General features: G+C 31.2%; 2 protein-coding genes across 2 annotated transcripts; both read right to left on the bottom strand.

Moving 5' to 3' along the window:
* Window positions 1-256: 256 nt before the first annotated feature.
* LOC111701530 (rap1 GTPase-activating protein 1-like) lies at window positions 257-10018 on the bottom strand. Its single transcript, XM_023472839.1, has 10 exons — window positions 9938-10018; window positions 8817-8898; window positions 8246-8375; window positions 7317-7422; window positions 4669-4766; window positions 4475-4545; window positions 4142-4203; window positions 3041-3103; window positions 1697-1754; window positions 257-486 (listed from the first exon to the last, which is right to left on the bottom strand). The coding sequence occupies exons 1-10, from the start codon at window positions 9998-10000 to the stop codon at window positions 410-412; spliced, it is 810 nt and encodes a 269-aa protein (XP_023328607.1). The 5' UTR covers window positions 10001-10018; the 3' UTR covers window positions 257-409.
* Window positions 10019-10032: 14 nt separating this feature from the next.
* On the bottom strand, window positions 10033-26281 carry LOC111701519 (uncharacterized). The gene is made up of 11 exons (XM_023472827.1): window positions 26141-26281; window positions 21408-21460; window positions 20879-20972; window positions 20109-20368; window positions 16454-16478; window positions 15939-16023; window positions 15547-15586; window positions 13850-13892; window positions 10509-10586; window positions 10245-10296; window positions 10033-10037 (listed from the first exon to the last, which is right to left on the bottom strand). The coding sequence occupies exons 1-11, from the start codon at window positions 26279-26281 to the stop codon at window positions 10033-10035; spliced, it is 876 nt and encodes a 291-aa protein (XP_023328595.1).
* Between the last annotated feature and the right edge of the window lie 139 nt (window positions 26282-26420).

Below are 26420 nucleotides of genomic sequence, written 5' to 3'. Positions count from 1 at the left end.
TGAATTTTTTTTTTCTTCTACTCGTATAGTATATTTCCTTAAAGAAATAGATTTTTTTGAATTCTCTTTTTGAGAAATATATATTTAGTCTGGTATAGGTAAAAAAAGGCATTTAGGCAGTATGCCTGAGGACTCAGGCAGTAGGTATAAAATCCCAGCTTTTAGCCTTAAATGATGTGCATGGGTAAGATAGAGAAATCAGAATTCATAGTTTAAAACATTTAAGGTCTACGACATTGGGTTGCCAAGATATTGGGATAAGAAAGTCAGAGCTTGTGGTAAAGACTCAATTACTTTCACAAATAATTAGCATTTACGAAAGATTCTATTAATGTGAAGTGTAAACATTTCGAGGTCGAACGTTCCGCAAAAAAAATAGTAAACTTAATTTATTTTATATTTGTAGAAATTATAAATTACAACAGTTTGGATAAATATCCCTAATTGACTCAGTTCCAGTCTGGTTGTGAACTGTGTCCAAACCACCTGAACAATTAATTAATAATAAAAGATCTTATTCGCTCTTCATCAATATATATATATTATTACTCGTTAAGGAGGGAACCCCCAGCCGCCATGAGCCTCCCAGATTTGCTAAGCAGCACCGAGCCTCTGCTTTGCAGTACAAATTTGATACTAAAACTTCATAAGTTTTTATCCCGAAGTGGAAGATTTGATTTGTTAAAATCTTCAATTTAAGAAATAACTTTCTTCATTTAATTTAGATAATTCTTGATTTATCTAAACATAAACAATTTTAAAAAAAAGGTTTTTTATATTATAAAATTTTTATTTTATAAACTGTGTTCTTAATAGCTTCCTTTTTGCGTAATAAACTTTTGAAGTTTCAGTTTAAAAGTTGTCCTGCATAACGGAGGCTCGGTGTTGCAAAGCAAATCTGAGAGGCTCGGCGGCCAGGTGTTCCCTCCAACTACTTGCACCACATCAATTATATATTATTTGCTCTGCACTACATCAATTATATATTATTTGCTCTGCACTACATCAATTATATATTATTTGCTCTGAAGAAATCAAAAATCAAAAAACGCTCTTTTAGACACTGTAGCGCTCGAACCATATGGTTCAATTTTTAAAATTATGAACATTTTTTAAATCTAGTGGAACATTGGAGAAAATGCAAATCTTCTAAACAAATCTAAAAGAATGCACAAAATTATTCTGAAAGAATAATTATCATAATATCAATATCCTTAATAACCTTTGTGTAATTGTAAACCCTTATTCTAAATCTATTAAAATATTGTTTGGAAGATTTGTATTTTTTTCAGACCTTATAGTTCCATAATACTGTATAATTCAAATTCATAAACTCAACCAAGCCCAAATATAAAATTTAAAGCTTAAAAATTTAAGTTTGAGAAGGCAATAAATTGTGAATTATTAAGACCATGCAAAAGTCTCGATTGATGAAGTTTAAAATTTCCAATAACAGAATAAATTGAAATCATAAAACTTACGGAAAAAATTGTTGAAATGTAGATTTTCATTGAAAATATTCTAAAATATCAAAACCTTACTGTTATGTGTGATGTATCACTTTCAAGGAAGTAAAAAATTTGAGAAAGAAAAAAGGATCAATTAAGTTTGGATCGACAGACGTAAATACTTATTGTTCTAGCTTTAAACTTTCCTTTAGAAGAAAATGTATTGTAAAGGGGGGGGGGGGGTTCACCTGCGTATCCTTCATACCCTTTCAGTTGAACCCTTGTTCCAAGTATATTAAGAAACTCCTAAATAAAATCACGTAAACAATCTAAACATTTTTATTATTTTTTATTCATTTTTATATTAGTTTTCAAAAATGTGCCTCTTTCGAAGTTAAAGCATATTTAATTATATTAACAGTTGCGTAAAATTTTAAATTGGGCCACCATTGCAGAATTTTGATCTCAGGAAAAACCAATTCTAAATCTAAAAAGAGCCGTTCAACCCACTTCTTGTTGAAAACAAAAATAATAATAAGCCACATTTTTGACTTGACAAATATATATTTAATTTTGTATCGGCCGTTTTAGAATCAATATTCTAGTCGGCATCAAGTCACGCACCAATAAAAGAACAAAGTAGTTGAACTAAAGCGATGTAAATTTACTGCTACCACAGTTCATCCAGAGTCACAGGTTTGGGTTCCCTGTACTCAGTGATGAGCTTCTCCTTTGGCTGGATACTTTTCTGGCTAGATACCTCCTTTGGCTCGATATCTCAGTTGGCCAGATATCTCTTTTGGCTAGATACCTCCTTTGGCTAGACACCTTCTTTAACATGGCTTTTTCTTTTGCGGCAACATATCTCCTCCGGCGGCCAGCAACATATCTCCTCCGGAAACATATCTCCTCCAGCAACATACTGTTTTTCCCACAGCTTCGACCCAACTAAGCAGTTTCCATTCCTTTGGACTGACTGCTTCTTAGATTGTCCCTCCTACCATTGTTGTGAGTTGGCGAATTTCTTCATCCTCTCTTTGCGAGAGTTGATGCGCAACTAACTTTTCCTTACTCCATTCCCTGTGTGCTAGGGTCTGTGCTTATCTACCCAGTAGTTTTCCATGCAGAAACCCTCACAATCCATGCGGAAACCCCAGTCTGGTTTTCTATGTTAGGCTCATTTCATGGTAACATCCCCAGCTTCAATTGTAACATTAATTACAAAAAATTACGGAAATTAAATTTTTTGGGACTGTAGACCATTGAACAATAAACAGACTATACAGGTGGCATAAATATATTCCTATTAAATTTTGCAAACAAATTTGTACACATTCTTTTCAGTTTTTTATTTCGTACTTAAGTTTACAGTACATGTTATACAAAGTTGAACAATTTTCAAGACTCGAGCGACTTTAAAGTGTCGCAACGTTTCGACCCTGGATTTTATCTTACTAACTTTCTTATAACTTTTGTAGCTCTAGACAATGGACATGTTCCTTTTTAGAAACTTAAAGCGCTTGTTTTTAATCAGTTTTTGTGTAATGTTTTTTACGGATCACTATGTAGGGTGTCCTAGAAAAAGCTGTTACCTGGAAAGCTGGTGTGTGCGTTGTATTTGAGAGAATACTTTCTTCTGTATTTTGCTTGGCACCCTGATAGAATAGTTTTTCATCTTTTTACTGATTGGAAGAAGGGACAGATTTCAAATGTGTATTAGGAACTTTTTGACTTCCATTTATCTTGGAAAATTGAAAAGATTGTATTTAATCATAATTTTGAACTTAATTAATATATTTTGCACTCCCTCGAGGGAGTGCAAAGTAAACAAACGCCATGGCATGGCATGGCATTGAGGACTATTTGCACCCCCCCCCCCTGCTCCATCAAAAGAGGTGCATTTCTGATATAAAAAGGTACGATACCCTTTAAACTTTCTAAACTTTTTCTATCTTAAAACGGCTTATTTTCGAGTGCGGTTCTATTTCGGGAGCAGAAGAAAAGAAAACTTTCCAGAAAGATGAATAGGGGTGTATATTAGTTGTGAAAATCATATTTTTTCCCAAATCCAAACTTAAAAAACAGGTATATTTTACAGGTTTCTGAAGCCCACGCAAACTTCGAAGAAATTAGTTGCGGCAGTGGAGTGCAAAGAAAATTTTTGGATTTTAATTTTTAATGGAGCGTTTTAGTAGTTTAATGGAGCGTTTTAGTAGTTTAATGGAGCGTTTTAGTGCCCTAAAAGGTCAACTTCAAGGTCCCCCTTAGTTGTTTTAAGCATAGCTGATTCTGTTTTTTTTTTGTTTTTTTGTGGGTTTTTTTCCCTTCCCTGTTCCCCCTTTTCCCTTCCCCTTTTCTCATCTCTTTTCTCCCTTTTCCCTTCCCTTTTAGCCTTTCCTCTTCCCCTTTTCCTTTCCCTCTTCCCCCTTTTTTCTTCCCTTTCCCCTTTCTTGTTTTCTTTTCCCCTTCCCTTCCCCTTTTTTCCTTTTATCTTCAATTTTTTCTCGAAACCCAATGAAAGCTCATATTTTTGTCCCCCCCCCCCCCGGCAAACAGAAAATATACACCCCTGAAGATGAATTTCTTAATCTTTTCCATCTAAATTGGACATCCTGCTCTCAAGACATGAAGGTTTCTTGAAATCATGTTTACAGTCCCTTTAGTTAAAAAAACTAACGAAGAATATTATAAACCTGGTATAGAACTCCAAACTTGTATTTATTCTCAGACAGACACGATCTCTCGTCATAATCAGCTAAATAAATACTTTTTTAGACTCAATGTATAACCTTGACTTTTCAAATTGATAAATATTAATATTAGCATCGTTTATCCATTTCAAGACAATGTTATAGGCGGTAAAGAAGCTTTATAATATAAGAATAACTTACCAGACTTTACAATTGCATGTAAAAAAAGTTTTTTCTACTTTTTGCAAAATCTGGACAGTCTGACAAAAATATATGCATATGCATATGCTCTTTATGATACTTTGTTAGACACAAGTATTTTATAAAACAGCTAACCTATGAGAACACTAGCTCTTCTGCTGATAACGGGCATAAAGGAGTCTATATTGAGAGCTGGACACATTTTCCTAAAATTCAAAAATATTTTGTTAAATAATATTATGTTAAATAATATTATGGATTAAGAATCTAAAAGTTGCGGCTCCTGAATGAATTAACAATCTTAAAAAGTTACGATCTCATGGATCTACCTGGCACACGTGACTAGATAATCCGGTTCCTCTACTTCCTCCTCTCTAACGTACTGCTGGAAGGTACCGGAGGAAAGTCTCATTATCAAGTGAGTCATCTAAACTCATTTTTATTAACAACATCAAGAACCAAAACATATTAAAATTCAATACTTGTAGCTAATCTTGGTAAACAGTACTGTTAGGCTATGTCGTATTTGTTACTTAAGAAATATCGCTATGTGTTTTATATCTTGCAATTGTTAACTAACTGATATATTTCTAAAAACGATTGTTAGGAAATTGTTGCAAATTACATGATCTTAGCAAAAGAATTTCACTGTTTTTTTTGTTTCGCATTGGACTTCTAAATGGCTTGTTTAAAACTTCTTTGGAGTATAAATATAACATACAGAAAAAGAGAACAGATTAAATCACGAAACTTCTTCTCTGTAAAGCATTTTTTCTTTTCTATTCTTTTTAGAAAATGCTGCATGAGGAATTTACATTACTTTGAAATTGTATACATCGCCATATTATAGTACACCTCGTTACACAATAATCAGTGGAGCCTATAGTAAGATATATTTGTATCCAATAAAACTTCTCATTTTCATCATAAATTATTCCAAGAAAGTTTCAGAAGATCGAATGTGCAGAAAAACTGTGGGTTAAAATATGCGACTTAAAATCCACAGTCTGAAATTCATTTCAACCTTGAAATACATTTTGTAGATAAAAATGAATGATATAGCAAAACCTAGAAAAATCACTGTAAAGGAACAGTGATCTAGAATCTAGATCTATATTGATCAAAAAAGGCTTCATTCATACCTTTAAAGGGACTGTAAAGGAAATATGAAAAGAGGTATATAAAACTGTGTCAAAATTATACCAAAATTCGTATATGTGAAATGTGAGATGTGAGCTCCTACGTTTTAAACAGAAAATTTTCAGCAAATACGCAACTAATCTGAAAACGACATCCCAGAGGAGCCTGAAAAACTCAGGTTTGCTCCTTTTATAATTTGAATTTCATCATTTTTCCAATAATTGATATAATATATAATATAATTGATATAATAGATATAATATATAATATAATTGATACTTATGAAAGGAGTAAACCTGAGTTTTTCAGGCTCCTTTAGGATATAGTCGTTTTCAGATTGGTTGCGTATTTGCTGAATATGAACTTAGAATCTTATACCAAATCTCACATTTATGAGTTTTTGTAACATTTTTATATCAATTTCTCGAGACAGGAACATCAATTAGGTCTCGATCAACTCCTAAATATCTCAGGTTTCAGCCAATCCTTTTAATTTTTCCTTTCCAGTCCCTTCAAGTAATTTTTTTTACAAAAAAACTTAACACTTTTTCAATTTTTCTAAAACTAATATATTTGCAACCTGGTATTTCAAATATTTCATATTTCAAACTTTGGCCAATATATTCATAGTTTGTATAACCTCATCAAGTTGTAAAGATATAATGATTGAAAATTATGTAACTTTGCTAATCGGACATTCTTCAGATTGAAGGCTACTTAAGCTCATGTCTACAGCCTCTGTAAGTCTTACTTACTTAAAGGGAGTGTTCGCGAAAAATGAAAGGGGGTATAGGCTTAATGCGATAAAAAAGCGCTTTTGATCGCTACTAATTTTACTTCTATCTGTTGCGTCTATAAGAAGAAAATTGTTAAAAACGACTCACACCGAAGAACGTAGTGTTTATTCAAATTTGGAAAGATGCAACATTCAACTCGGATCGTAAAAAATTTATTTAATTCCCAACAAATCATTCAGATATTACAAACAATAGTCATCGATTATTTTTCGACGCATTCGTAAATAGTTGATATTTCATAATATTTTGTATTTTTCATGATCTGAGAGTTACATTTTTTCCTGTTTCGAGGATTTTTGATAATGAAGACGACATTTTCATATTTTCCAGGAATGTTCGAAAATCCAGCGCCAGCGAAAATTAATCTAAAAAAACAAAATCAAAAATATTATGAAATATTAACTATGTATGAATGCGTCGAAAAATAACCGATGACTATTGTTTGTAATATCTGAATGATTTGTTGGGAATTAAATTGATTTGTTTACGATCCGAGTTGAATGTTGCATCTTTCCGAATTTGTATGGGCGCTGCGTTCTTCGGTGTGAGTCGTTTTTAACAATTTTCTCCTTATAGACGCAGAAGGAAAAAGCTTCTAAGGGTACCGTTGTAAATCGGGAATGCACGGAGAGTCATAAAATGTGGAATAGTACTTGACAACAATTAAGTAATTTTATCTGTAATTTACTTATAAAGTGAAATGGGTGTACACTGTATTTACTTTGATTCATATTCAGTGAACTATCTAACATATATATGAATTAAGCACAGGGATCTAAAGGGTGTTGGGGACTTTTCCAGTTACTTATTTAAAATTGAAGTTTTTACAGTTTTAATATGTACATATGTCTAGGACTACAAAAAAGTCTAAATGAATTAGTAAAGTTAAATCAAAGGCCAAGCCGTTAAGCCAATTTAAAGTAGACTCCGTCTTAAAAATTGCTGGATCTATTTAGACGTGAGTCTCCCATTCATCTTCTTATCCCTCAAGTTCTATATGTCACACTGTATAATTATTTTCACAAATTATTAAAATATACCTTAGAACCCTCCTGACATGAAATATCTTTGATGGATAAGAGAACAGGTCCAAGATTAGGATCCAGGGCCTGCAGGTTCATATGTTCTTTCCCTTGCATACTGTTCCTTCAATGAAAATTAGGTTGGAAGATATGTATCAAAAAAACGTTCTGGGTGTGTAAGGTATCAGGTTGCAAAGATATAATGATAAGAAAGTTAGAAATTATAGTGAGTGTTTAGTTTTTTTCTCAATTATTTTACTACATATAGCTCTGTGAAGCTTGTAAAGTTTAGTTTGTTAATTGTATGAGAAGTTTAAATGAAAGATTTAATGTTAGCTCTTGAATCTAACGTTAGTACATTAGAATTAAAACAAACAAGCTTTTAGAAACTAGTTTCATGAGTCCTAAGAAGCAAGCAAAATACGTCCTAGAAAGCTAGCTAAATAAGTCCTAGAAAGCTAGCTAAATAAGTCCTAAGATTGAGGTAAAATAAGTCCTTTAAATCTAGCTAAATTAGTCCTATAACTAAATGAGTTATTATTAGAAGCTAGCTAAAGATGACTACATATAGCTAAATAAGTTCTAACTAAATTAGATCTAATGAATCTATCTTAATTAGTCCTAGAAGCTAAATAGCTAAAATAGTCCAAAGAATCTAGCTTAATCAGTTTTAACTATCTGACTAAATAAGTACTAAGAAGCTAGCTTAAAAAAAATATTTTAAACTCCAGTTGCACTGTACTCATTTTTGTACAGGCTTAGCCATTTGTAACAGTTGAAATTGTACTGTACTGAATTTTATTTGCACCCTGGCAACGACGGGACAAGTGAAATTTAGACGAGTACAAAATCATCCGTCACGAGAACCTGGCGTGGTACAGAAAGTCAGTACAGTACAATTTAAACTGAACCTGAGTTTTAGCTTGATGCATTTGACAAATGGTGACCTGTACGCAGTAGCGTTTATATCTATTTCAAGAGCTGGCGAGTCCAAGCTAATAGTCTGAACTAAGGAGGGATTATGAAGAACCCATTCTGGGCCAGAAACTAGAACTTGCGGGGGTCGATCCTCTAAACCTAAAAAGATTAGTATTTCCTAAAATATTTTAGAGTTTCTCCCTGATACTCAGTTTTTTTATCTAGGCTTCTCTGTTGCAGTCTTATTTACATTTATTGGGTTAATTGTTAAAATTATAACTATCAAAGGCTGCAATATCTGAAAAGTTTTAAATATTTCCAAGTCAAAATTTGTTTTTGATGCTATTTGCAAATCCTTACTCAGAAAGATGCCTTTAACAGTCTAAAGACAAGATACAAATTAACCTGTAATAAGAAACTGAGTACTTTCCTAAACCTTCAATTTTCTAATCCCTATGTATCTGCAATCAAAAGAATGAGTTAACCTTGGCTATTTTGATCTTTGACTGGCTGATTTAATTTATTATTAGAATATGTCAGGTAAGAGATATATGAGGATTAAAAACTTGAGTTTGAGGCAGGTGTGCAGCTCCTTACTACCTGAAGATGAGTTGCATTGTAAGGCTCTAGCAAATGTTTGCTCTAGAGGTTCAGACTCTTCGATTATTATCACAGGACTAGCCTAAAAATAATACAGTTTAGACTCCTGAATTATCATCACAGAACTGGTCTAAAAATAATACAGTTTAGACTCTTCAATTAGTATCAAAGAGCTGGTCTAAAAATAATACAGTTTAGACTCTTCAATTAGTATCAAAGGGCTAGTCTAAAAATAATACAGTTTATTCTCTTTAATTATTATCACAGGACTAGCCTAAAAATAATACAGTTTATTCTCTTTAATTATTATCACAGGACTAGCCTAAAAATAATCAGTTTAGACTCCTGAATTATTATCACAGAACTGGTCTAAAAATGATACAGTTCAGACTCTTAAATTTGTATCACAGAACTAGTCTAAAAAACTGTTTAACACAAAATCTTGTGTTGAAAAGATAAGCCTAAACCTGCCTAGAGGATGAACTACCTAAGTAGAGGATGAACTGAACTGAGTGGACATGAACCACCTGCCTAGAGGATGAGCTACCTTAGTAGAGGATGAACTACCTGAGTATAGGATGAACTACCTGAGTAGAGGATGAACTACCTGAGTAGAAGATGAACTGCCAGACTAGAGGATGAACTGTCTGAGCAGAGGATGAACTACCTGAGTAGAGGATGAGCTACCTGAGCAGAGGATGAACTACCTGAGTAGAAGATGAACTACCTCAGTAGAGGATGAGATACCTGAGTAGAAGATGAACTACCTGAGTAGAGGATGAACTACCTGAGTAGAGGATGAACTACCTGAACAGAGAATGCACTACCTGAGTAGAGGATGAACTACCTGAGTACAGGATGAAATACCTGAGCAGAGGATAAACTACCTGAGTAGAGGATTAACTACCTGAGCAGAACTGCCTGAGCAGAGGATGAACTACCTGAGTAGAAGATGAACTACCTGAGTAGAGGCTGAACTAGCTGAGTAGAGGATGAACTACCTGAGTAGAGGATGAACTACTTGAGCAGAGGATAAACTACCTGAGTAGAGGATGAACTACCTGAGCAGAGGATAAACTACCTGAGCAGAGGATGAACTACCTGAGTAGAGGATGAACTACCTGAGTAGAGGATGAACTATCTGAATCTGACTTGTTTCTCCTGAGAGATGAGAGAGATCTCATGTATAACTTCTCCAAGACAGGTCTGTTCAAAATCAATCTCAATCAAAATTTAAAGATCGCAATCGAAGCGAAGAATCGTAATTTTTAAATATTTTTTATTTTTAAATATTTTCTAAATGTTTTTAATTAGATTTTAAATTATTTCAAGTTCTAATCTCATATTAAGCTCAATTTAAAATTGTTTCTTTTAATTGAAACCATGATATTTATTCTTTAATATTTTGTATAAAGTCAATATTTTTACATTGAGTTGGTTTCCTTTGTTTAACAGGGACTGTTGCTCTAAACTCAATCTTCTAAACATTTTATTCAAAATTCATTCAGTTTAATTAGTAGATTCTTAGAATAAGGTTTGAAATTATATTTAAAATCATTTCTTTTTATGATCTCAAGAATTTTGTTTAAACATTGATCTTCACATTTATCTCCCCAATATTTACCTTCAGTTTTTAATATGCTAGTTAGATCTAAAAGATGATTTGTTATGTTAATTAATATTTTAAATAACCTGACATTTCCCAGTAGAGTCAATAACATCCACTTCAGCTTGACGCCTAAATATTCTTTTCACAGCAGACGTTTTCTTCTAAATAGACACTAATTTTAGAATTATTATTATTATTATTATTATTATTACTATTATTATTATTATTATTATTATTATTTTAAGTTTAAGAATATTTTTAAATATTTATATGATATCAGATGAGATGAGTTTGAGATTTTCAATCATATTTCGGCTAATTTTGAAAAAAAAGAAGATTTTTTATTGGATTCTTTGTATTACGTCACTCTACAAGAAAGAACTATTTTTAGAGGATCTAGCGTTTTTTCTGAACTCTGTATTGAATTGAAGTGGCTGAGAGCATCTTGATTTCTTTTTTTGGAACTCTGTATTGATATGTTTACTCATGAGTTACATCTGACGAAGCAAAACACCAATTCCTGGCAGGGAGAGGGGGGAAGCGATTGTCTCCACCCCCTCCCTCCTCCCCAGATGGAGGGGGGGGAGGGTTGCGTCTGCCAAGCCCCCATCTGTAATTTCATGAGATTTTCCTTCCAATTTTTTCTATTCAATTTTATTTTTTCTTCTTGCTTCTTGTTTCTTTATTCTACACTTTGAGGCTTTTCCAAATAGTTCTTTTGACATCAACATGTGGAGCAGGTACAGTTAAACCCTAAATATCAACATGTGGAGCAGGTACAGTTAAACCCTAAATAATCCATACATCGAAAGAATTCATCAAATGTCATATTCTCCACTTTCTGATAATGGAATGTTGCAGATATTAAGTTTTTTAAGATTAAATGATTATGTGGAGCTCTTTAAAACTGTTCCCGCATATTCATTGCTATTTATTTATTTTCTCAAATACTGAGATTTACGTAAAATAGTATAAAACCCATTGAAAAATTGTCAAGAGGACATTTATTAAATTCTTTCCATGTATTGCTCATTTAGGGTTTAACTGTAGGAGAGAGATAAGGAAGTTAGTAGGTGGAATAAGGAATTGCTCACTGTTTTACTTTGAGTTATAGTCTTTCTAACTAAGGGAAATCTTAAGGAAACCCATAACTGCCCGCCCTTATGCAAAATGTGGAATTGTAAGCCTTAAAGCTCTATTGAGAAGAATGTACATTTGCTACTCCCCTTAAGGATACAAAATGTGTAACTAAACGCAGCACTCCGCCAACTGTAAAGCTGGGACGGCTATAAGAGAGGTCTGTTCTCTTCTGAGGGCGGTTAACAACTGATTATTATTATTATTATCATTATTATTTTTATTATCATTATTATTATTATTATCATTATTATTTATTTTTAATTTTAGTATTAGTATTAGTTTTAGCATTATTTTTAGTAATTTTATGTTTGTAATTAATTTCATCATCATTCTCCCATCAAAGGTTTCCCTTCAAATTAAGGAAAAAAATATTATACTTGTGTTTTCTTTTATAATTGTTTATGGAAGTTACTCCATATTAGATATCAATTAACCTTGTTATTCTTAGATATTGTTTAATACATTCCGTCTAAACATTCCTCCTCTGCACATCTGGTACAGTGGGTACAATATAACGTGGAATAGGAAGACGACTGTTGGAATCAAGTCCAGATTTTAAATAGTCCAAGGAACATGAAACACAGCAATGTGCAGTTTACACATACTATCATTTAAACAACATAACTTAATGTCGTCTTCTCATTCAGAAGTTTTATGGGTTCCATTGTGTATTCAATAAAGGGGGGGGGGGGGGTCATATCCTTCTGACAAACTTAAGAATAAGTTTACATATGTCGTTATCCATTTCCAATCCCACTCATCAAAAATAAATTTTTCCTCTGTATTACAAAGATACAATTAATTATTGATTAGTTTGCTTTGAACGAAACCTGAAGAAACCCCTTCAGGTAAAATCTAATTTTTCCCCAAACATTTCTAAAATCAATCCCAACTTAGAGTTTTCTTAATGCAGTACATAAACTAGAGTTTTCTTTATGCAGTACAGAAACTAAAGTTTCTTCATGCAGTACATAAACTAGAGTTTTCTTCATGCAGTACATAAACTAAAAATTCTTCATGCAGTACATAAACTAGAGTTTTCTTTATGCAGTGCAGAAACAACTAAAGCTTCTTCATGCAGTCTATAATCTAGAGTTTTCTTCATGCAGTACATAAACTAAAGTTTTTTTAATGCAGTACATAATACAGTTTTCTTCGTACAGTACAGGGTTTCCCAATAAACATGGGAATTAAATTACGACTTCTAAATCATCTTTGTTCCATGCGGGATTATTTCGTAAATATAAATTTTGCAGTATTAACATCGAAAACTACTATCTCGGGATTTGCAAAATGTGGTCTACTATTTTTCACCTTCACAATTGACGGAAATATCAGGTAGTTTGTCCAAATTCCAGTTAATTGAAAATCAACAAAACTGTTCAAATGTTTAATATCTCCGTTAGTTTTAAACGTAAAAGAAGGTAGACCACATTTTGGAAAGAGTATTAGACGTTTACTCATTTTTTTATGCACAGTCATTTATCAATTATCGGAAATCAAAGACGATTTTTAATTCGTCTCTCAATTCCCATGTTTATGGGGACACTCTGCACATAAACTGAAGTTTTCTTAATACAGTAAACAAACCCACTTTTCTCAATACAAAACATAATATAGTTTTCTGCATGCAGTACATAAACTAAAGCTTTCTTTATACAGTACATGATATAGTTTTCTAAGTGGAAAACAGAAACTTAGGTTTTCTTAAAACAGTATAATAATATAGTTTTCTTCATGCAGTAAATGAATTAAAGTTTCTATCATGCAGTGCATAATTCTCAAGTTTTCCTCTCACAGTAAATAAATTAAAGTTTTCTGAATACAGTACATAACGTAGTTTTCTGCATGCAGCACAGAAACTGAAGTTATCTTCATGCTGGCTGTACATAGTATAGTTTTCTGCATACAGTACATAAACTAAAGTTTTCTTCATGCTGGCTGTGCAGTGTGCATAGTATAGTTTTCTGCGTACAGTACATAAGCTGAAGTTTTCTTTATGCTGGCTGTACATAAAAAAGTTTTTTGCATACAGTACATAAACTGAAGTTTTCTTCATGCTGGCTGTGAATAGTATAGTTTTCTGCATACAGTACATAAACTGAAGTTGTCTTCATGCTGGCTGTGCATACAGTATATAAACTGAAGTTTTTTTCATGCTGGGAGTACATAAATTAAAGTTTTTTTATACAGTACATAAAGTTTTCTCCAGCTGGCAGTACCCAAATTAAAGTTTTTTTTTTCATTCAGTACATGAACTGAATTTTAGGTCGTTGTTATTAACCTCTTTTACTGGAAGTGAACATCTTTGGTCCTCCATCCTCCACCTTAAACAAATATTTACACAATAACTCAAAAGCATAGAAAAAGGAATGGAGTCTTTGCCACAAACTCTGATTTTATAATCTCACTTTACATTCTATTAGATCAAACAATCATCATCATGTTGCAAAAATTTGGATTTGTGGAAATTCCTTTACATTTCAGATACATCTATCTGATGAAAGGAATCAATGTCGACCTGGAATAAATCCTGTCTGTTGCAGAAGTTAGATAATTAATGTTAAGGAAAACCGGGATCCACAGAAAATTGAACCGACCTATTGTTGAAAATCTAGCTCTTAGAAACCCCAACCTTTAGCATGTCAGTTTTCTTTTTTTAAGATTCACTTTTATAGTTGCTCTACTTTCATGTAAACAATTATTCAGAATTTAATTTCATGGAAAATTTGAATATTTTTGTTATGCATCCGAATTTCAGAAACTTTGAAAATACCTTTTTGGAACATGATATTGTATTTACTCCAATGCGTTGTTAAAAAATATTTTAAATTAATTTCAAAACTGTTCATGTAAGTCAATTGCTAATATGTTATTTTTCCATCAATTAAACTTTTTAAAATTGTTATATAAAGATATTTTAATTTTAAATAATTTGACATTTAGCAAAATTGAGCATATCGTGTAGAATTTAGTCTTTTTTAAGGGACTGCAGATGTTGTTTAGGTGACTCCCCATTTATAAGTGATTGGCATTGGTAACTGTGTCAAAATTGAAAGACGTATCCATGTTGTTAAGACTAAAAATTGCTAACTATTTAATTGTTGTTACTCTTACTGTGACTTGTGGATTTAAAACGAAACCAGAAAAAATTAAACACTTTTCAAGATAGAAGAACAACAATATCTTCCTCAGTGGTATCTAAGATAAATGTTTAGAGAGATCAGCGATTGAAATATTGTCTACTGTGGATCTCTCTAAAAATCGCAAAATCCGTTAAAAATGTTCTCTAAAGAATACAATTATTGTAAGCAGATATATATATAGTTCGTGTTAGACATAGGGCGTATAGCTACAGCGTGGCATTGATCTAGGCCAACAACTAGGCCAACGTGGAGGCAGAGGACTCGTCATGTTTGAACTCGAGTACGGGGACTCAAACTGAATGGACGACAGAGAATACATCTGTCATAGAAGGCGAAGAAGCGCCTCTGAAAGATCATCTCCCTTTAAATCAAACCGTAGAACTTAGTATCGCTTTATTCTTAATACGTTTTAGTGTCAATATAAGGTTTTGTATAGTTCGTTTTATTATTCAGAACAGTTTAGCGCTCATTACATAACACAATTCATTACCAAATTCCAATATTTTGATTGTTCATGACTCTTTACAGGGACTATAAACATAATTTCAGCGACCTACCTATTTAAGAGTTACGTATGCTCAATTTAAAGAAAAATATATAGTCTTTCTTCTATTGAGAAAAATGTTAAATTCGCCCAACTTCCCTCTTTGTTTCTCCTACATAAATTCGAAAGACAATCTTATAAATAAACCAAAAGTCAAAATTATCAATAGTTAAAATATCATAAGATATCATCATAATTTGTTGTCAGGCAAATGTTTACTTGATACCGTTGTAAATAAGTAGGTTGGCATTAGCTCTCTAATTTCTTTGCATTTTCATATTTCAAGTTTACCTTGCATCCAGCAGTTTACACAATTGATCTTCTATTTCAACTAAAAACAAAATTGTTAATTTGTTAGAATTTAATCGTTAGTTTTGTAAGTTATTCGTTTAATAATATTATGCTTATTCTTAAAAGAATTATATGCATGCTCTTCTTGTTTTTTCTTGTTTAGCTGTAAATAAACTTTAAACTTAAATCTTGTTCACCTAAATCTTGTTTAATTAATTCTTGTTTATCTAAATCTTGTTTACCTGAATCTTGTTTACCTAAATCTTGTTTAGCTAAATCTTGTTTACCTAGATCTTGTTTACCTAAATCTTGTTTACCTAAATCTTGTTTACCTAAATCTTGTTCACCTAAATCTTGTTTACCTAAATCTTGTTTACATAAATCTTGTTTACCTAAATCTTGTTTTGATTTTGAGGATTCTTTTTTAGGTTTCTTCTCTTCTCTCAATGACTCAGCAAGATGAAGATGATCCTCGGACTAAATGTTAAAAATGTATTTCTTCTCTTAAGCGTATTTAAGCTTGCTTGTATTACTGTCAGATTTATTATATTTTTGCTAATTTGCAACCATTAAATGCTTTTGCTTCCTCAAGGATTTTTCTTTTTTCCTTCTCATTCATAATGATATAAAAACTGTCAAAGAAATTGAGTCTTTGCCACAAACTCAAATTTTCTAATATCTATATATCTACAACCAGATAATGTAAACCTTTGATATTTCAAACTTAGATTATTTGATCCATCAGAATTCATGGTTTGAAATAACTAAGGTCAACGACATTGGTCGTGAAGATATAGGGATTATAAATCCGAGTTTGTGACAAAGACTTAATTCCTTTATACAAAAATAAAAATGTAACTCATTTTTTCGAAAATATAGATATATATTGGTTGAAAATCACTTTTACCTTTGTTTCTCTGAGACTCTCTTGTCTAAAATACAAAAATATTAAATTATAAATATTGGAAAAATTCTAAGAAAAAAATTCAAAACAATTTTATTCATTAAACTCGTGTAATTTGATTTTCAGTGCTTCTCTATTATCATTCTCAATCATTTTTAATAGAAAATGCGTCAATTTAAGCGCTAAAACATAACGTATTTTTGGAAAATATATATTACAATGTACAATGTATTTAGGAACATCATGAACTTTAAATTAATACAGAAGGTTGTATTTTTCATTCCTTTATAAAAAGCTGTTTTTTTTGTCAGCAAAAATATTCAAAAAATTTATTTATGCATATCCAATGTCCATGCTAAAACCAGCTCTTTTTTATTACTAGTCATGATGGTTTTAAAATATTAAATTGTTTTCTCCAGATTTACTTTTAACTTTAAAAGCTTTGTAAATATCAAAACTATTAGTACAATATTCTCAAAATCTGATTTAAAGTTCACCAACATGGTAACAGTATGCAGTAAAAGTACACCATATGAGTACACCAATGTGGCAACATTATGTTGCAAAGTACACCCTTAGTACACCAAGATGAAAACTTTTTGTTGGGAAGTACACCATAATGGCAACATTACACTGAAAAGCATATAAGCAAGGCGATATTATACTGTAAAGTATACCATGGCATTAGGTTGTAAGAACACAAGCATGGCAACATCATACTAAAAAGAACACCAGCATGGCAACATTAGGTTGTACAGTACACAAGCATGGCAACATCATACGAAAAAGTACACCAGCATGGCACCATTATACTGTAAAGTACAACCGGAGTACACAAGTTGATCCAGAAACAATAATCCTTGACGTTTAAATAAAGGATTACAATGCATTATTCTGATTACTATCTTCTATATTTCAGACTATTCTATCTTATTCTTCCATGCACAGGGTGAACCACAAAAAATGAGACTTGAGAGACAGGGGTGGCAATGCACATTTGTTTATATACAAATTGTAAGGTTTTATTTGAGAAATTGGATTCATTTATATAAGTCGGTAGGAATTATTGAGTACGAGTAGGCCACCATAATGATGTTTACAGTGAACCTTGGAATGGGATGATAACTGCAGTATGATATTTGTTAAAAAAAATTTAGTTCAATTCCAAACTTAAAATTTCTCAAAACAAACATATCATAATTATTCAGTTCAATTTTATGATGTGACGATATCGACATCTTCGAATTTAATGAAAATAAAAATTAAATGATATCTGATTTTTTGGAAAGATATTCTTGTTGCTTGAAGGATTACCACCCTCGCTCTTGTAATATTCTTGTTAGACCAACGCTCGTGCCCCCCCCTCAACCCCTCTCTGAGCCCAAAATTTAGAAGAGTATCGTTGAACGAAACTCCCGAGTTTCCTTTCTTAACATTTGTGTACATTTTGATTTAAGAGATTTGAAAAAATGGAGAAAATAAACAAACTAAAAAAAATCATATTTCTTTACAAAAATATTGATATTCCGGAGTTTAAAACTGGTTTTCATAACATTACCCTGTTTCAGGTTTTGGGTTGAATCCCGTTTCTTTTCAAACTTTTTAGTGAAATTCATCTTTTGTTGAATTGGTGGATATCAAGATTAATGCTTAAATTCCTGGTTTTACTAAACCCAAGATTTTTTAAAAATGCATTCGATATCCAAGAAAGAAGTTAAAAATTTAACCAATCAGCGACTGCGAGTCATGTTAAGATGTACTCTTTAACGTTTGAAACAACGGTTTTGATTTCTGATGTTGATGGTGTCATGTCAATTGAACTAACCATCGATTTAACGAACGTAAGTTTTGGGTTAATGTTTATTAAGACTAACGTGTTCAAAATGACAATATAGTCCTAAAATATGTTTTTAATAATTTCATATTAACATGACTAGATTTATATTTGTTTAAATGCCCTCAAAGCCGGCTTGTGAACAGCTGACTTTAATTCAATCGGATATTAGTCCAATCGATAGAGCGTTGTCTCTGTAATTGTTTTCAAACGTCAAAGTCTCGCGGCACACAATTTTCAGCTTAAAGAACAAAGATATATACGTCATATTTTCTCAGACAAAGGATTAAAGGTATCGTTTTGAATCGGACATGTCATCTAGTTGGGTGTCTCTGAAAATTGCGAATACAGTTTCACTGAGATTACTTTAATTACTTTGCAGATTTTCCTCTTTTTGTAAAAAAATTTACTCAGCTGTGTTTTGTTATATATTTACTCAGCTGTGTTTTGTTATAAATTTACTCAGCTGTGTTTTGTTTTATATTTACTCAGCTGTGTTTTGTTATATATTTACTCAGCTGTGTTTTGTTATATATTTACTCAGCTGTGTTTTGTTATAAATTTACTCAGCTGTGTTTTGTTATATATTTACTTAGCTGTGTTTTGTTATATATTTACTCAGCTGTGTTTTGTTGTATATTTACTCAGCTGTGTATTGTTATATATTTACTCAGCTGTGCAGTTTTGTTCTATATTTACTCAGCTGTGTTTTGTTGTATATTTACTCAGCTGTGTTTTGTTCTATATTTACTCAGCTGTGTTTTGTTATATATTTACTCAGCTGTGTATTGTTATATATTTACTCAGCTGTGTTTTGTTATATATTTACTCAGCTGTGTTTTGTTATATATTTACTCAGCTGTGTTTTGTTATATATTTCGCATTTACCCGCCTCGCAATCCACCGCCTCAGCAAATGTATTATTTAGAATTTTGCAGTTTTGCACTCAATACCATCCATTAACATTAAACTTTATAGGTGTAATTCCGGTATACATCATATCACAAGGATTTCTATTGGAGGGTTCCAGGCGCAAAACATTTTTATTAAATTTCAGGACAGTTTGTCCAAATTAAGTTAAAAATTGATATAAATAACATTTAAAAACTGTTTAATGTTTACAATAAAAAACTAGTCTGAAAAAACGCACTACTATTGAAATAAATGCGGTAATTTTTTGGGGAAAGATGGGAAAAATTTGAATTATTCTTCTGAAATCCATTAGAACAGATGTACACTGGAAAATAATATATTGTCCTACCAAGTACCAATACGGTTTTTTGATGTTGCAAGCAACAATATTTTGTTCTGTTTTAGCGTGCAGTTTGGTTTGGAAGAGAGCTTCTCCATTTTTTATTTTTAAATATTAAACACTTTCTTATTCTATGTAAACCTTGAGATGAAATCCTAAAATTGTTATTGAATAGTCTAATTAATCAAAAACACATTTTGTTAGAATTAGAGTATGGAATTTAGTCTAATTGTAACAAACTCAAATATGTTCAAATCCACCTCTTTGCAACCTGATTGTGTAAACCTTTGATATTTTAAACTTGGATTTTTTGCACTAACAGAATTCATAGTTTAAAATATCTAAGGTCTCCGACTTTAGTTTGCAAAGATATACGGATTAGAAAATTATAGTTTATGACAAAGACTCAATTCTTTTACGCAGTTCATATAGTCTTCTCATTGGTCGGCAGAAGCTAAACTTTAAAATTTTATAAATTGCTGGTTGGGTTTTCCGATGCTATTATTTAGATATACATTAAACATAAATACCTTGAAAATACCTTGATATACCTTGAAAATAATATCTTTAACCTGTATAGTTTGATCCCCTTTTTACATTTCTTGAAATTGATGTTTATCTCCCCTGGAGCCGGAGTACCCGCATAGTTCTTCTCCGGGGCAGGATCAGGTTCCGGAGAAAGATCAGGTTCAGGAACAAACTCGGGTTCAGGAGAAATATCTGAGACCGGTTCAGTGTTTGACTCCGAGCTAGAGTTAACTATGTTCTCTTGGTTCAGGTTTCCATACTTCCTCTCCTCCTTCACCATATTATCCTCATCCAGTCTCCCATCCTAAATTTGAATTAAATTTTAAATTTTAAGTTTCCGATTTGCCATTTTTAACCTTATTAGAAGGATTTGATTTCGCCATTCTTGACGTTCTATGATACTTTCCAAAAAGTATTTTCCCAAGAACTGACTTCCCTTACGTACAATTTATCAAGTGTAATTAAATGTGCAAGCTGCAGCGCGTGCTCGGCTCATATACTATTAGAAGCCAATGCGGATTAACCTAAACTAATCCAACATATACAATTAATTCTCCTTCAATACTAACACAAGTTCAAAATGTGCATGATCCGAAACAGTACAAGGATTTCCTGGTATGACATATATGGCCTCTTGAAATGATAATTTGTGAAAAAATCTTCAGATTTCTCGTCATAAATACGTTCTTTAACATATATATTTTGCACTGAACCCCGACATATCGTTTGTGAAAGAGGAATTTTTGGGTCTGAATTAAAATTAGAAATCGGAAACTCCGAGATTTCCTATTTCACTAGTTTACCCGGAGTTTACCTGGTTTGCAATATCTCTATCTGTTCTTATATCTAGATCTAGTTCACTTGCTACCCCGGAGTCCTGACTGATCAGCTGAGCACATGTAGAATACCTAAATGACCAAAAGAAAATAAACTATTTTAAAATGCTCATATCAGGCCACTTAAAACTATTTAGAGAGACAAATTACAGCTATTGGCAAACTTAGCTTAATTTCCATGTCATATAAATCAGGCTAAAAATGCTTTTACTTTTTACTTTAGATGTAAACATGAAAATTCAAATTTGTCCTCATTTTTAACTCCCTAAAGCGCCAACAACTACTTGAGAGAAAATGTATAGATTAACACTTTACCGTGACAAGAAGCGCACCGAATTCATTTTCTGATACAGTCTAACTTTTCAGTTAGTTGTAGCAAAACTTCAAAACATTATAATTTATTTCAGGTAATTACTACAACAGTAATAAACTGTATAAAAATAAAGAATTGGATTCGATTGCCTTATTTATTTTTGTAAAATGTGATCTTATTTCTCATTAACTTACCTTCTAGTATTCCTCTCTATTACTTTTAAATATCTATTAAAGCTGTCCGCTTCCTATTTACAATATCAGTTGGAAACTAAATATACGTACTGGGGCACTAAGAAAGAATGAGACTTTAAAGACGCGACTGTAGAAAATATTTCAATATTGTTGATCAAAGGATTTGAGTCTTTGCCACAAACTCTGATTTTCTAATCCCTATATGTTTTTAATCCAATGGCATAGACCTTAGATATTTCAAACTATGAATTATGTTATAGATCAAATAATTCAAGTTTGAAATATCAAAGATTTACACCTTCTGGTCGCAGAGATTAGAAAATTTTAGTTTGTGGCAAAAACTCAGTTCCTTTACGGTTCTTACTTATCATATCGCAAAAGAAATTGAGTCTGTGCGCCACAAATTCAAATTTTCTAATCCCTATGTCTTTGCAACTTGATGGTGTAAACCTATGACATTGGATTTTTAAGATATAAGGACTTGAAAATCAGAGTTTGTGGCAAAAACTCAGTTCCTTAATAAGCTAATGGTAGTTTTAAAGGTATGCCACCAAAATAAACATTTTACATAAACTTTCTAGTCATGCATTAAAGTCTTCTTTAATGTGGGTCTATTAAAATATATTAAAATATTTTAAAATCCAGCAACAGAAAGAAAATTCTATTTAAAAATTATGTTTCTAGATATATATTAACAAAGATGTATTCAAACAATTGAGAAAAGTTTAAAAAAATATTTTTTGTATTTAAATATTAATGTTCCAAATGATCAAGGTTTCCTCTAGGTATGAGCTAAATGATGATTGTCTAGAGCTTTCAGCAGATGCGGAGAGAAACTTTTTATCCATTTTTCTAAAAATATTCAGGAAATCAAGAGAAAAAAAGGATTTTTATTTTAACTTAGTAATTTTTCGGATTTTCTTTTTCTTAGCAACCTGGTCATTTTTTATATAATTCAAACTTTGACTATATTGATCCAGCTGAATTCATTTATTTGAAATATCTGGTCTTCGACATCATGGGTTACAGAGATATATGAATTTTGCTGAGAAAAATCACTACCTTTCGTTTAATTTTGGTCTAAGTTGCACTTGCATAATACGAATAGTTATGAATTCATATTATGAAATCTATGAAATCCTTTTGATAGAAAATTTGAGACTTCAGGGGTTTTATGTCATTTAGGTCAACATTTGGAAAACAGCATTTTAGCAATTTTTGTTGTAATTAAGCATTAGTTTTCAGAGAGACTTGACAGTAAAATTATCAAGAAAAAAGGTTATGTGCCCAAATAGTTTTATTTCTTTCTAATTCACTGTTGTATGGGTCTCATAGTAAATATCGATGATTTCCTAAAATATGTTATCCCGACTTAAATCTTTTTTGGGACAAAGCCTTTGATGAAAAATAATAAAGCGCTTAAATAAAAAGACAATTTCTTAAAATGAAATTTCACAAAACTAATTTTGCAAGAAAATCTAATGCGTGGTTATTTAAACTTTCTTAAATCGTACGGTCATAACACATAAGAATAGAATACAAAATAAAAATATCTCTCTGAAGATGCAAATGTTTAAGAAGATTTAAAGATGATAAAATCTATTTTTGTTTTGTTGGAACTGCACACCCATGAACGCGTAAAACAAACTTTTTCTTTTTAAATCTTGATTTCTTCCCACATACATAAATATGCTTTTCTACGACTTAAACGAGGTATTTCTATATTATTCAAAAATTAAAATCTGTATTTAAAGAAAGACGATAAGAAAAACATGTTTTCAATCTTAGAGATTCTTTAATCTTCAATCTAGAAAATATTTCAGATTATTAAACTGAGAAAATTCTTTAATACTTTATTGTACATTAGTATTTTGCAGTTTGAAATGCTGATTTAAACCATTTATAAGGAACAAAATGTTCAACCTTAAAAATATGAATCTTGCAGAAATAAATTGGAGCATATATATGTATTGTATACAGTCTTATTAATACCACAATTCTTTAAGGACTAATGAGGATATAAAAATATATCGAAATTAATTTCAAATCTCGAAACATTGAATAAAATTTCAAGTGGAACCAACCATGTATGAGACTCGTTTCATAGTTGAGCCGCGACTCAAATTCTTTAAATCGGCCTCTGGAAAATTTTTAAATTACTAGGTTTTTAGGGCGTTTGTAGAATTTCTCAATATAATAATTTTTCGGAATTTGTAGAATTTTCCAATATAAATATTTTTCGGAACTTGCAGAATTTCTCAATATAATAATTTTTTGGAACTTGTAGAATTTCTCAATATAATAATTTTTCCGCTTTAACTTTAGCTGGATTTTGAATACATATTCTGGAACTTGGAAGTAAAAGAATTGAGTCTTTGCCACAAAATCTTGTATTCTAATCTCAATATCTTTGCAACACAATGTCGTAGACCTTATATATTTCAAACTATGAATGCTGTTAGATCATATAAATTTGTAAATATTTAAGTTTAAGGTGTAAAAAATGTTAATTCAAACTATCTTAATTTTCATTTAAACTATCTTAATTTTCATTCAAACTATCTTAGTTATCATTCAAACTATCTTAGTTTTCAGTCAAACTATTTAATTTTTCATTCAAACTATCTTAATTTTCATTCAAACTATCTTAATTTTCATTTAAACTATCTTAATTTTCATTTAAACTATCTTAATTTTCATTCAAACTATTTTAATTTTTCATTCAAACTATCTTATTATTCATTCAAACTATCTTAATTTTCATTTAAACTATCTTAATTTTCATTCAAACTATCTTAGTTTTCATTCAAACTATCTTAGTTTTCATTCAAACTATTTTAATTTTTCATTCAAACTATCTTAATTTTCATTCAAACTATCTTAATTTTCATTTAAACTATCTTAATTTTCATTTAAACTATCTTAATTTTTCATTCAAACTATTTTAATTTTTCATTCAAACTATCTTATTATTCATTCAAACTATCTTAATTTTCATTTAAACTATCTTAGTTTTCATTTAAACTATCTTAATTTTCATTTAAACTATCTAAATTTTTATTTAAACTATCTTAATTTTCATTCAAACTATCTTAGTTTTCATTCAAACTATCATAATTTTCATTCAAACTATTTCATCCCAACTATCTTTATTAATTTCATCCGAACTATCTTTCTTTTTCATCCCCAATTAGCATTTTGCATCCATCTTCATTTATAATCCCACTTATTTTTATTTTTCACGATATAAAAGTTTAAATTATACATTATTAACAATAGTGGAGTACCACACAAATATAACATATTTATTCATGATTTTGTATTATATCGATGTAAGCAATTGATACTTGAGATATTCCTCATTATATTTAACAATGATTATATTTATATTTATCATTATTATCCAACCTACTCTTCTCACCAGCAAGGGTGGGGGAATGAGTATGGCATAAATCCTCAATAAAAAGACACCATTTTATGTTTTTCAACTTTGAACAATGCATGGTGAGTTTTAAAAAACATTGTCTTTATTATCTTTGTTTAACGCGGTACTTTTTTGGACACAAATTTACTACAACTACAACTTTAAGTACAGAACACGATTAATCTCGGGACTTCCAAAATGTGGTCTGCCATTTCTATACCTTCAAATTTAACGGAGATATAAAGAATTTTGTCTAGATTCCAACTAATTTAATAAAATCAAGTTTTTAATTTACCACTCAATTTTATTAATAAAAAATTAAACCATGATTATGGAAATTGCACATTTGTTTTTTTAATACACTCTTTTAAATTCATCAGCTTTCGGATTGCAAATTAGATTTTCAAGTCGTCTCTTGATTCCCATTTTATTAGGACATCTTGGTAGAACTTAGTCCATCACGGTATTGATTGAAAGTCCAGTGAGTCTTAACTTTAGAACCCATTTTAACCCATTTGATGGAAATTTTTCTTAATTACTATTTTATACTTTTTATTTCTTCGTTCTTTTTTTCTTTTTATTAGATTTCATCTTTCTTTAGTTTTCTTCTTTCCCTGTCTTTAACTTTCCTTCAACTCATTTTCTCTTTCTTGTTATCTAATTACTGTTATCTAATTTCTGTTATCTAATTCCTGTTTTCTAATTTCTGTTTTCTGATTTCTGTTATCTAATTTCTGTTTTCTAATTTCTGTTTTCTAATATCTGTTATCTAATTTCTGTTATCTAATTTCTGTTATCTAATTTCTGTTTTCTAATTTCTGTTAACTAATAAATTTTAAATCTTAACTTCAGTAATTCAGCTTTGTTTTGCTTTTACAATTTCTTTTAGGTTTCCACTTATCACGCAAATAATAAAGGGTTGGGGACGGGAGAGAGAGGGATGGGGAGGCAGCGACGGTTAGAGGGAGAGGAGGCAATAATAAATATGGTTCTAGGTAAAGAGAAAAATAAACACTGAAAAATAGAGACGATTTCTAACCTCAGGAGATACAGAGAGAAGATATCTCACCCTCTCTTTCTATCCTCTTATCCGGATATCCTCCCATATAGAGTTCATTTCATCCGGATATCCTACCATAAAGAGTTCATCTCATCCGGATAACCTTCCATACAACGTTCATCTCATCCGGCTATCCTACAACACAGAGTTCATCTCATCCAGATATCCTCCAAAACTGAGTTCATCTTATACGGTTATAATCCCAAACAGAGATCATCTCATCCGGATGTAATTCCATAACAGTTTAACTAATCCGGATATCCAATCCAGAGTTAAACTCATCCGGATACTCTCCCATTCAATGTTCATACTATCCTCAAGTTCGTCATATCCGGATATCCTATCATATAGAGTTAATTTCAACCAGATATCCTCCCATAAAGAGTTCATCTTTTCCGGATATACTGGAATAAGAATTTCGACTTGTCCGAAATTTACCTAATCCAGATATTTTCTAATTCGGATATTTTCTAATCCGGATATTTTCTAATCCGGAGTTCAACAACAACTTGCAGAGCACAGTGCATTT

This window comes from Eurytemora carolleeae, unplaced genomic scaffold (assembly GCF_000591075.1).
Source record: "Eurytemora carolleeae unplaced genomic scaffold, Eaff_2.0 scaffold57, whole genome shotgun sequence".
Taxonomy (NCBI): domain Eukaryota; kingdom Metazoa; phylum Arthropoda; class Copepoda; order Calanoida; family Temoridae; genus Eurytemora; species Eurytemora carolleeae.
Note: the sequence above shows the minus strand (reverse complement) of the source record. Positions and strands in the feature narration are given on the sequence as shown.

Coding starts and splice junctions, on each gene's coding strand:
- LOC111701530 (XM_023472839.1), bottom strand. CDS start 10,000: ATGAGATCTCTCTCATCTCTCAGGAGAAACAAGTCAGATTCAGATAGT. Junction 4,546..4,668: donor TATCTAGTCACGTGTGCCAG/GTAGATCCATGA, acceptor TTTGAATTTTAG/GAAAATGTGTCCAGCTCTCA. Junction 4,204..4,474: donor AAGAGCTAGTGTTCTCATAG/GTTAGCTGTTTT, acceptor GTATTTATTTAG/CTGATTATGACGAGAGATCG.
- LOC111701519 (XM_023472827.1), bottom strand. CDS start 26,281: ATGAACTCTTTATGGGAGGATATCTGGTTGAAATTAACTCTATATGAT. Junction 16,024..16,453: donor AGAGTCTCAGAGAAACAAAG/GTAAAAGTGATT, acceptor TTTAACATTTAG/TCCGAGGATCATCTTCATCT. Junction 13,893..15,546: donor TGTAAACTGCTGGATGCAAG/GTAAACTTGAAA, acceptor TATTTGTTTAAG/GTGGAGGATGGAGGACCAAA.